Raw genomic sequence first — 12,500 nt, 5'->3', positions numbered from 1 at the left:
CTCTCTCTCACTTCACCCTTCTCTTTCTATATTTTCTCCCCACCTTCGTTCTACACTTCCTTTCATCACTAATACATTTTTCCAACCTTCATTCAGTTCCTTTCTTTCTTAACTTCCATGGACTTTTTCTTCACGTCTTTAACTATTTTCTTCACTCTTTCCCCCTTTTTCTTCACCTCCTCCACTATTTTTGCTGTTTTTCTTCCTTTCCCTATTAAACACCTTCCTTCCTTCCTTCCTTCCGTCCTTCCTACCTTATTGTTCTTCTCTTCTCTGATAACATTGCACACATATTTATGTTCTGACTCTCAGTGGAGGAGCTGCTCAATCCTTTACCTTGTACAAAAAACACCCTCGCTCTCTCGTTCTCTCTCTCTCTCTCTCTCTCACACACACACACACACATACACACACACACGGGCACTTGTGTGTCACAAAATGCAAAAATGTTGTGCGAGCTGCCCGCAAGAGTGTGAAGGAAGAGCGGCGGCCGTGGTTTGTACCTGAAACCTCCTCATGTCTCGCGGGTTTCCTGCATTTTTCAGACAGTTTTGGTTGCACTTGAGGAAAAACTTGAGGAAGAATCTGTGGAGACACACAGAGGGAGAGAGAGGACAAGGCAACGCCTGGAGTTAACATTTGCACACAGGCCAAGCGGTGTGTGAACTGGAGCTCAGCCTCAGACTGTCAACTCCCTGCACAGATAGAGAAATTAATATTTCATACTGTCAGACAGCCAAAATCAATTTCCTTGTGGATTTTTTCTCCCCCTCTCCGTAAAGCCACACCCACAGAGGCGGCTTTGAAATGCCACATGAAGGCGTTCGGACGAAAACAAGAATGGGGGAAGCAAAGCGGCGAGTCTCAGCAGAAGTGATGGAAACGAGTGACCGGCAGCGAGAGAAAGTCGTGGAATCTTTGACCCCTCACTCTGAACTTCACCATGAGTTCTCTGCGTGGGACCATCTGCTGGTGTAACATTCACTAAATACCTCTTTAGTTTGAGAAAAAAAAAAAAAAAAAAAAAAAAAATCAACAACACATATTAAAAAAAACCCTCTAAGCCGTGTGACATGTGTTTTGCTAATCCTGATGTCGACTGACAGTAAAAGGCCGACTGTTGACACTGAACCATATGTCAGGAATCTATATCACGGGATGAATCAAGCACACAGATGGTCGTCAACTGCCGACAAACACGTCCTGCTTGTGTTGCGTGGTTGAACCAGCTGGCGGCCCAGGCCACCAGGAAGAGCGGTGCGAAAAACACAAGTGCCGCTGGTTTGGAGTTACAATACCAGGTACCGTTTAGTACAATACGCTCTGCCTTTCATGTGGAATGCGTGATTGTTTGCGCACCAAACCAGCCGCATTCACCTGGCAGCGCCTCGATGTATTTAGGCAAGTGTACTCGGGCAACGACGACCTGCTGGGGGGTCCGAACATGGAAGGGAGGGGACCGAAGCGACTCTGACTCTCATGGTTGCTGTCGGCTGCTGAATCTAGCTGGATTTCCACCACATCACAACCAGATGATCGGGTCCCAAACAAGGGGAAACATCCATTGAGTGGCAGTTGTGTGCAGGGAAATGCCTTGTTGATGTCGTGGGTCAGAGGTCGGAGTGAGCTGTCCCTCAGACAACCACTGCTTACAGCCAACCTGGTCCAGTCACAAAGTACTAAATACGTTTATTCTGTTTGTTTTCATCCAACTGCTTCCACAATTTGCATGTAAGCCGCAGTTTCTTACATCACTTAAACATTTTAAACTTTTATGTTTTTTGCAGTGTGTAACACCTTCACTGCCTGGTGGCAGAGCCTGGAGCTCGGCTGCAAAAAAAAGAAAAAAAAAGAAAAAAAGATGACAGCTTTTGTACTGGACCGTGCGTGTGCACGCGAGTGCGTGTGTGTGTGTGCGTGTGTGCGCGTGCAAGAGCAAACATGTTCTCCCTATGTGAGCGTATGCGCACGTGTGACGGCGCAGCGCAGCCCGCTGGCAGGTCTGAGTGTAAAACTGGGCATTAACGAGCTCGGGCTTCGTTAGAACAGCGGCGGCGGGACTCTGCATGCCTAATTACCTTGACCCCTCACCCCTGGGTGACAGCCTATCACAGCGGAGGACAGCCACGGTGACCCCCGCTGACCTCCCACTGTCTAGTGCTCCTCACAACACTAGCATAGCGTTAACACCGGGCGCCCCGGCCGACCCTCCGCCCCTGCACGTCTCCGTACAAAAGAAAGTGGTCTGGGAGGCTCCACTGCATTCTGGCCTCGAAATATGATTTAAAAAAAAAAAAAAAAAAAGTCTCGGAATCCACTGTGAGAGAGGTTTGGATCCATAGTTTTTTTTTCAAAAGAAAAAAAAACACAAGAACTTTAGTTGAAACAAGGCAGCTGCTCAGCAGTTCATTTCACAGACAGACCTCAGTGCCACAGCACTAATACTTCTCAAGGTTCTCTGTAGGAAAAAATATATATTTCATTGATCACCACACAGAGCTGTGCAGAAAGATCCCTGCAGTTTGTGTGTTTTCTCACCACCCAACTGCTTTGTGCCACTTTGATGCCTTCTGGCAACAGAAAGGCAAAAACGTTGCGTGCCCCACACCCAAAAAAATAAAACAACAACAACAACAACAACTCTTGAACATTAATGTCAGTGTGCTATGGCAGGGACATTTTTAACCTGCAGCTGATGAAAAATTCAGCTCAACTTTTGGAGTCAGAGAAGCATTGTTGTAGCTTTGCTGAGGATTTTTTTTTTTTTTTAAATGTCGGTAAAAACACTCTGCAAAATGAACATAAAAGGTTTTATTAACTCACAGGGTGCAGTTGAGGACTGGGAAAGGTTTGGGATAATTCCCACTCTCGTTTCGACTGGAATATTAACTGTGAGGGTTGACAGGAGTGTGTTCATGTTCCGCTCAGGGTCCAGTTAAGACTCAATAAAGGATAAAAACAAAATAATTTCAAATCAGAGTGAGACGCCGGCGCTCTCGCCTCTAATGTCGTCCCACTTCCAAAGGTTTTATGCTTGCATGAGCTGGCATTTCAGGGTCTTTTGAGGACGGGAAAAAGCCTAATAAGAACATCCGTCGGCATGCGCGACTTAGAAAACAGTTTATTTGTTGCGCAACATCCATCAACAAAGAGTCTGTTTCCAAAATCAAAAATCAGTAATGCTAAAATCAGCCGACGCCGCCGCTGCGACAACAGCCGCTTCGGAATTATTGTCGGCTTGTTCAGTTTGTTTTCACACAGCCAACAGGAGCCGGGTTCATTTACTGAGAGGGAGTTTCAGCAGCATCGATTTCTTTTCTCTCTCTCTTTTTTGCCACAACATACTTTACATTTTAATGCAGTGTGCGACTCCTCTCCCCTCCCACCGGCCCCTTCCTTCACTTGACCCCATCTGGCCCAATCAGCTCTGCTGTATGAAGGCCTGGCAGCCACACACACACACACACACACACACACACACACACATGGAGACCTTGCGTGAATTGATTGGCTGGTCCAGTTGCTGGTCGTTAAGAGGCCTCCAATTAAACCGGGCAATTATAAGGCTCTGAATGGCTGTGGGGGAGGAGGGAGGGAGTGGTTGGGGTGGGCGGAGGAGGTGGGGGGAGTGGGGGAGGGCGGCCACCCCTTACCGCCCTCCTCCACTTTACTCCCCTGCCCCGCCCCCTCCCCCTCCCTGAGCCCTGATCATGTTCAAGTGATAACGGCGCCGTTGACCTTTGCTACGCGGCGAGTAGAGCACTCAGAGAGCTGACCTGACACCGCCGCCGCCGCTGCTGCATGCTGCAACACACACAGAGCCTCTAGTAGTCGAGTTGGATTCCCATAGCATGGCTGAGGAATTAGCTGTTGATGTATGTGAACTATGACATGCAGCACATAACTGATCTTGGTTGTGAATATTGTTATTCTTGTTTTGGATTCTGTTTTGTTTATTGCCCTGTATATATATATTGCACAATTTATTCCATTAATATATGGTGTCAACCGCAAAGGAAATATTGTGTGTGTGTGTGTGTGTACCATTACCTCCTTGAGACAAACTTCTCTTCTGATTTTTCTAACTGCGTATTGGTTACACACGCACGCACACACACACACACACTTTTCCTGTCAGTAGTAAAGAGACTAGAATAAAAACAAGGCCATCCGGCCTGATTTACCCTTTCAACTCAAACTGGGCGCTGGCTGTGTTTCTCTCTCCTACTTCTCGTCCGGCGATGTGTAATCAACCCTGCCACTGTATTTAGTCCATACACATCCGGCAAACCATGGAGGGATGATGCTTTTTATTTATTGTTTTTAGGTGGGTGGGGCGATGGTGGTGGGGGAGGGGTTGGGGGGGGAGGCAAGCTGGGCTGTTAACCGCGGTATAGTGGTGAACAGCGCAGTTCACATCCATTATTCAGAGGCTGAGATGGCAATTATGGCTCAGAGCACAACTGACATAAATATTTAATATATAGGACTAACACAGACCTGAGGAGGGAGAGACAGGAAGTGACAGAGAGACGGGCAGGGAGGCAGGCGGCCAGGCAGGCAGGGAGACAAATGGAGGAGAGGACGCTCGACCACCCTGCCGTCATTTAGACAGCGGCACCGCCACCGACTGGGGCGATGTGCAAGGCAGTGGTGGAGGTGGGGATTTCCAGCCTGCTGTGTGTGTGTGTGTGTGTGTGTGTGTGTGTGTGAGTGAGAGAGTGTGTGTGTTCCAAGACTGAGCGTCTATGTCCGTTTTACTCCCTAAAGACTCGCTATTTCGCCGAGCCAAGAATAACTAGGCTGCCTCGCAAGAAAACACAAAAAAGAAAAATCTCTCTCTCAACAAACCAAATACACACACACACACACACACACACACACACACACACACACACACACGCACGCACGCACGCACGCACACACTCGCTGTGCTGGAGCTGCTGACAGGTGGGGAAAGCAGTCAGTTAGTGCCGACAAACTCAACAACAGATCAGTGCTTCGCCGCCGCCTCCTGCGTCTCCCCTCTGTCTTCACCACCGCTGCCGTCAGATCTGATTTCCACCTGCTGCCAAGTTTGCTGGCAGAATTTTCACCGTCTTCACTCCGCGACGCGACCAACCCAACTCAGCCGAGCCGCTCACCGGCTGCCGGGCACCTGGTTGGATCAAACCGGATTGGAGCCTTCCCACCCCCCTGCGTGGCGCTCGCCCCGCCATCGGCCAGAGGATCAACTTCCTGTTTCCTGTTTACACTCAGCGCTTGTTATTGTTTAATGCGATGACATCAGATAGCATTTCTTGGCCCGCTGCCTGCTGCTGCTCCGAGAGGGCCCGGCGGCGGGGAAAAACAAGGATAGGAAGCCGTACCGCGGCCTCCGTTTGCTGCGGCGCGATAATGAGCTGATAATCTATTGCTTCCTGCGCAGGAAAGACTCGATTTCTGTCTCTGGGTGCCGCCAGCGTCGCGTTCAGCAGCACTTCTGCAGCCACGCAAGGGACTGATTGAGTTGCGGAGTAAATTTTAGTTGATTAAATGCCTCATATAGAGCAGCAGTCACCTCGCAGCGAAAGAAAATGACGTAAAAGTGTTTCAGTAAGTATCCTCCATTGTTTCCTTCCTGTTCACGGCCGTGACTTCCAACGACGGTGGAAAAGATTTTTACTAAAAAGCAACACAGGCAAACAGGGAAGCAGGAAACAGCAAACATTTGCTTAAACAATTACTTGGGGGATTAATTACGAAAACTGCTCGACCAAACACTTTCAGCTGCGCAAACATCAATATTCAAGCAAGTCGGAGGCAACAAAGCCGCCGCCGTTACACAACAGCATCCGCATTCTGCCTGCGACAGCAACACCTAAATATACCTGCAGCCGCTTGCACACACACTCACACACACACTCCCCCACACACACACACACACACACACACACACACACACACACACACACACACACACACACACACACACACACACCGTTTGGACCGCTCTCCTGCACTTCAGGTTTGGAGCACAGTGCACACAGAGGCCTCAACAAAAGGCAGAGAATGACATGAAAATAACATTGCGGACCAAAACAATGCTTATTGCAAAAGAGGAGTGTGACAGACAGACAGACAGACTGGAGGGCAGGCATGCAGGCAGACACAGACAGACAAAAAGACACAGGCAGACAGACAGACAGACAGGCTGGCAGAGAGGAGTTAAGGAATAAGACACAGTGGGGAGAGGGGAAGGGTAAAGTGGCTGTGGGGGGGCGGGGGTGGGGTGGTGGAGGGGGCACGTACGGGAAAGAAAAAAGGCGCCGCGAGAAGGAGGGAGGGAGGTAGCGTGGTGGGGGAGGGGCGGGGTACGAGAGGGAACAAGACTTAAGAGAAGTGAGCAGCGCCGAGCGAGAGTGGAGTTATTTTACATAATGACGGTTGATATGCACAGAGGTAATTGATAGCTGAGCCGCAGCCCACCAAAAAAGCCAGCAGCCACCGAGCTGTCAATCACGGCCCGTCTCCCGGGAGGAATGCTAATGATGATGATGATGAAGAGGCTTTAGCTTCATATTGCTATCATTACTATTAATGCTGTCACTGTTGTCATCTCCGCATATTGAAATGACGGAGCGGTCCAGGGGGCGCCGGTGGGCCAGCCTGTGTGATGTCTGTGGGGGGTGGAGGGGATGGTGGGGGGGGCACCGGAGGTGAAGACATTGCTCATCACTGCACCACTGCCGTGACACCGGTGTCATGGGCCTGTGACGGCGCCCCCGCTGGCCAGCGGTGGTGATCTGTGGGCCACAGCCTCTTAAGCAGGATTAAAGGCCTGGTGCTAGATTTTTTTTAAAAAGATATTTAGTTGTTATTATTATGCTCATTCATTTTACTTTTTTTTTTTTACAACAGATTCTGACAGTGCAGCCTGGCACAATTTATTATTGGGAAAAAAAACCAAACCCTGCAGAAAGCAGCATACTTAGCCCTCTGTTTACAGCCTTCCACCAAAATAAAGATCTCATGTGATAACTTTTTTTGTTTCATACTCTGGTTCAGTAACTTTGAGTAAGTGATTATTTAAAAAAGAAAAACTCCTGACATAGAGATGTACCTTACAAAAGAGGCACATTTAGCCATGTGTTTACAACCTTTCACAAAAATAAAGATCTCATGTGATGACTTTTTTTTAATTTTAGACTCTTCTTCAGTAACTTTGAGTGATTATTTGAAGAAAAAAAAACATGATAATGCGATAGAGATAGATCTTAGAAACAGCACATTTAGCCCTGTGTTAACTGCCTTCAACAAAACACTCTCAGCACCGAGCACTGATATAGCTGATGCCTTGCTGGACCTTCAATCGACAACGTGACTTTGCCATTCTGATTGTAAAATGAGCAGCGTTCAGATTTTGCCCGCGTACAATAATGTGGCTTATAAGTCAAATAATAAGCGATGGTGACACATTAAGTGAAGCTATTTTTGAACTGATAGTGTGACACCGTGATTGGCTCCGCTGCAAACCTCAGTGCGAGGAATCACCGTGCAGAGCGAGGGAAGCAGAGGGTGAGGACCAAGACGACGGCCTAGACCTACTTCAAGGGAGGGAGGGAGGAGGTGACCGGAGAGTGTGTATGTGTGTGTGTGTGTGCGTGTGAGGAAGAGAGAGGGAGGGAGAGAGAGAGAGTGTGTGTGTGTTTTAAAGGCTGAAGGCAAACTGTTGAATTATAGATGAGAGCCATTGATTTGGGGGGAGGAGGCGGGAGGAGGGAGGGAAGACAGAGGAGGATGGGGGAGGAAGTGAGCGAGGACTGAGCGGCTCGAGGATCACGCTAGCTCTTGGCCAAACATGTACACGCACACACACACACACACACACACACACACACACACACACACACACACACACACACACATCTTACCTTAAATCAATCTTAAGCTCACAATCCCTCCTTTTAACTTCTCTTTGTTGTTGTTTCTCTATGTCCATCACACACACACACACACACACACACACGCACACACACACACACACACACAGAAACTGTCCTCACACATATTGTTGTTGATGTTAATAAGCAGCAACAAAAAATAGTGACAGTGTGTGTGCGTGCGTGCGTGTGTGTGCGTGTGAGCTCCTTCCTATTGTCACAAAACCAGTGCTGGTTGGGTGGCCAGTCAGGCTGCACAGGGGGTCGAGGTGATGAAGGAAATGATATTGACAGGAAACTCTTCCTCCTCTCTCTTCCTGCCTTATCCTCTCTTCATCAGTCACACACACACACACACACACACACACACACACACACACACACCAGTAATGACGCTGACTGAGAGCTTCTACCGACTTCACATCAGATGCGTCACACATGCAGAATCCCAGCGACCCCACTGGTTGTGTAACCAAACACAAAAACTGTATACAAACAAACCTACAGACCTACAAAATCTCAATGCATATCTTTATAATGCCATGACGTTCATGACTTTTTCAGGTGTGACTTTTGCCTTCTTTGTCTACGGCAGCCTGGCAGAAGACTTCCACAATTTTCTTTCCATGCAATTCAGACAATCTTTTTTTCCCCAAGCGAAAAAATACCTGAACTCTAATAAGAAGAAAGAGGCTCTAGTGGTTGGAGAGGTGTCACTTGTGAAGACGGGGCCATGGAGGAGGTTGAACTGCGACCCGAACGGCAGGAGTTAATTACTGGAAAGAGACGCGGCGGGAAGGGAAGGAGCGACGAGACGGTGCAGCCCGGAGGATTTAAGTCCAGCCACGTTTGTCAAACAAATTAAACGCTGTCAAGGTTCCTCACCTGTGCTCGCACGTGCACACAAACACACACACACACACACACACACACAAACTGGCCGTGCAGCGCCACATATGGCTCGCCCGCCGTCCAAATAAGGAAATAAGCATATATTACCATAATTAATGTAGGAACCACTCCATTTAATATGCTAATTCACTGAAATATTACTGAGCGCCGTCTGTTGTAAATGAATAAATTTGAATTGCAATTAGAATAATCCTTTATAATTAATGAAAACTGTCAATTTTGGTTCAGAAGTAATTTGATTAACGGGTTGAGGGGGCACCAATTAAAAGGAGGATGAGGAAGGGCTGAGGGAGCGGGATGAAGAGAAAAGCAGAGTCGGGAGGAAGAGGAGGAGCGGGGAGGGGACGGGAATAAAGGCGAGCCCTTCAGATTATCTGCACCTTTTCATGTGTCATTTACAGATAGATTAGCCTTAAATTACGTAATCTCCCTTTTAAGGTGAGACATGTACAAGCAAACAGCGCAGCGCCTCTCACGGCGGAGGAGGGAGCGTGAGGATGGAGATAGAAGAGAGCAGTGGGAGCCCCTCTCTTAAAGAGAGAAAACAAACAATAACAACAACCCACCAAACCGCTTCCATAAATATTCGCCTGACGAGAGATAAAGCACCAACCGGCACTTCGGACCTGCTTCTTCCCTAAGGTCATTTTGTTGATGCACGCCCCAGGCACCACTGCCGCTGCTTTAAAGGCGTTATTTCTGCAGCAGGTGCAATAACGGAGTCATCGGCGTCCTAATTCACAAGCACCTCCTACCACTAATTAACCACAGCCGTGTTGCTGTTATTAGCTAATTACAAGACCGGATGCAAGCCCGCCTAATTAAAGCTATTAAATTTGTGCCTGCTTGAGTGTGTGTGTGTGTGTGTGTGTGTGTGTGTGTGTGTGTGTGTGTAGGAGGGACAGGGTGTAAATTAAAAAGATAGTTCACCCAAAATTTAAATTTCACCCCTTTGCTTGTCAATAGAAGAAAGAAAGGACAGAAAGCAAAAGTGCATCCTATGGACTAAACAACAGAAAATAAAGTGTCTTCAAACTAATTCTGAATTGTTGCAGTTGTTTTTTTTTTTTGTTTTCTTAGACAAAATCTCCTCCACCTCTTGCCTCTTTGCCATGTGAGCGTGCACAAGACTGAAGAGAGAATAGAGACAGGTTAAGCTGCCACTGGAGGCTCCAGTGCAGAGGCCACCTCAGCCTGCTGCGTGGACCCAGCAGCAGACGCCAGCGTGGGGCCAGGAGAGCAGGAACATGTTCAGGAACATGTTCTCCACGTGGCTCAAATATCATGTGTGGGTGAACCGTCCTTTTTTGGGATTTTTTTTTGTTGTTGCACCCCCTCACCTCCAACCCTCCAGCCCTGCATCGCAACGGATCACGTGACCCCCCCTCCCCCAGCCACAGGAGCAGCGCCGCTGCCTCTGCCTGGGAATCAATAGGGAAGGTCATTACGCGCGGCTGAATGCTGTGTTTCTCCAAAAGTTGCTGCGTGTTAATATTTCACCAGTGTTGCAGGAAAAAAGAGAAACGTCTAATTTAGCTCGTTTAGCCAACAGCGTCATCCATCATCCCCCCTCCTCCCCTCCTCCCTTCCCCTCCCCTCTGCTTTTATTCCCCCTCTTCATCGCCACTCTCTTCCTCCTCTCATTTTCTGCACCCGCCCACCCGGCCTCACCTCCACCCTCTCTTCCTCCTCTTCCCCATCATCACCCCCCCTCACGCCCCGCACCTTGTCCCCCTCCTCCTCCTCCTCCTCCTCCTCTTCATCATCATCAGAGGAGCGGGTTTCTCTTCATTTGCGCTCTCTAATCCTCTCCTTAAACGTCCGAATATTCATGCGGTTTGTTTTGTTTTGAATATTTAAGAACCAATTAACATGGTGTTAATGAATAATTAATGCCCCCTCCTCTCCCCATTCCACCCCCCCTTTCTCCTTCCCCCCTTTCACTTTACTTTTTTCGATAATTAAAATCTATAAATCTGAGAGCGGCTCACATTTTTTTTTATCCCAACCCCTTCACACAGAAAAACTTCTCAAACCCGTATGCGCAGCTGCACTCTGTGTGTGTGTGTGTGTGTGTGTGTGTGTGTGTGTGTGTGTGTGTGTCAGTGCTGACAGACTATTTAACAACAGCTCAGGAACTCTCTCTTTCATCTGCCAACAGTCTATCCTGCTGCCACACAACCAAAGCAGGCGTGTATGTGTGTGTGTGTGTGTGTGTGTGCGTGTGTGTGTAGGTGTGTTTGCTCTCATGAATAAATGAACTTGTTAAAGGGAGATGAAGGGAAAGGAGGAGACAGTTTCTGCTGTCCTGTTCCAAACTACCTGATCTGGCATGCCGCTTCGCAGGCACACGCACACACACACTCACACACACACACTCACACACACACACACACACACACACACTCACACACCTATTCACGCACGCACAGCCTCACGCACGTGCACAAATGTGCATCAGCGAGCCGCATCAGTGGCACAGGAACAGTAACTTGACAATGAGAGGAGCGCACAGAGAGTCGGAGGTGTGGAAGGAGGAGTGGGATGGAGAGAGGGGAAGGGGGGGGGGGTGGAGAGGGTGGGAGCCACAATGTCGCCCACCGTGAAGTGAAAACGTGTCTGCCCCCAAGACAGCCATCGTTCCTGTTAATCAGTACCGCTGTCGTGATCAAAGAGCTGCTGCTTCCATGGAGAGAGACAGCCAAGATGCGGAGTGCTGTGTGTGTGTGTGTGTGTGTAGGAGCGAGAGTGTGTGTCAGAGTGAGTATGAGTGTGCGAGAGAGAGACCACGCACGTGCAGCGTTGACTAGCGCCTGAGCAGCAGCGCAGCATCAGCGTCTACATGCTGTCACCTAAGTGAGGTCTTGTAAGACAATCACAAGTTACACCACCTCCACTGCTTTTAGCCTGTACCAGTCCCACAAACACACACTCACACACACACACACAGACACACACACACACACACACACACACACACACACACACACACACACACGCACACAGTACACGCACACACGCCATCGCACGCTCACAACTGTCAAATATTCACCTCCCCAAAATGGTGCGAAGGTAATTAACTAGACAAAACAAGTCACAACTTCCTGGCAGATCAAGGAGGCGGCGACGGGGAAGAGCACGAGGAGGAGAAGCGACAAAAGAAAGAGACGCCGCCGCCGCCGCCACTACAAAACAAGCCCGCCGCCGACGCTAAACAAGGAGGCCCGCTCAGGAGGAGCGCGGATGACGGGCAAACGATGGAAATAGCAACAAATCCACACTCCCTCGCCCCTCCCCACTCTTCTCCCCGCCGCTCGCTTTGTGCTACACAGAACACAGGAAGTTTCAGCTGTCACCTCGCCGCCTTAAAAAGTGCAACATCATGGGGCCAGCCAGGCCCCCGCTTTATTCTCAACTCTAAAGGCGTGGCTCCACTGAGCAGCGAACGACGGTGAGCAGCAGAACCCGGAGGCCCGAGGGCTGGATGGTGACGAGTCGTTCACGCAGAAACAACAGCAGCACAAACACAGCTCGTCTCTGGTTTTTCTTAAGAGTCAAAGAGACGATGAATGAATAAATACCGTTACAAATTATATCCATGATGTGACAAAGCCATGGTTTGGATTTGGTCGCGGTCAGATTTGGGGACATATTATGGTTTCACGC

General features: G+C 48.9%; 1 protein-coding gene across 2 annotated transcripts in view; it reads right to left on the bottom strand.

The window, feature by feature from the left end:
* Positions 1-12,500, bottom strand: part of LOC142891888 (transcription factor COE1-like) — a 71,110-nt gene that overhangs the window by 22,502 nt on the left and 36,108 nt on the right. For both annotated transcript variants that reach the window (XM_076031813.1, XM_076031815.1), the window contains exon 7: positions 504-585. In XM_076031813.1, the coding sequence (XP_075887928.1) occupies positions 504-585 (82 nt within the window). The remainder of the gene's footprint in view (positions 1-503; positions 586-12,500) is intronic.

This window comes from Nelusetta ayraudi, unplaced genomic scaffold (assembly GCF_046127955.1).
Source record: "Nelusetta ayraudi isolate G7.1 ecotype Tasmania unplaced genomic scaffold, CSIRO-AGI_Nayr_v1 ptg000033l, whole genome shotgun sequence".
NCBI lineage: Eukaryota > Metazoa > Chordata > Actinopteri > Tetraodontiformes > Monacanthidae > Nelusetta > Nelusetta ayraudi.
Note: the sequence above shows the minus strand (reverse complement) of the source record. Positions and strands in the feature narration are given on the sequence as shown.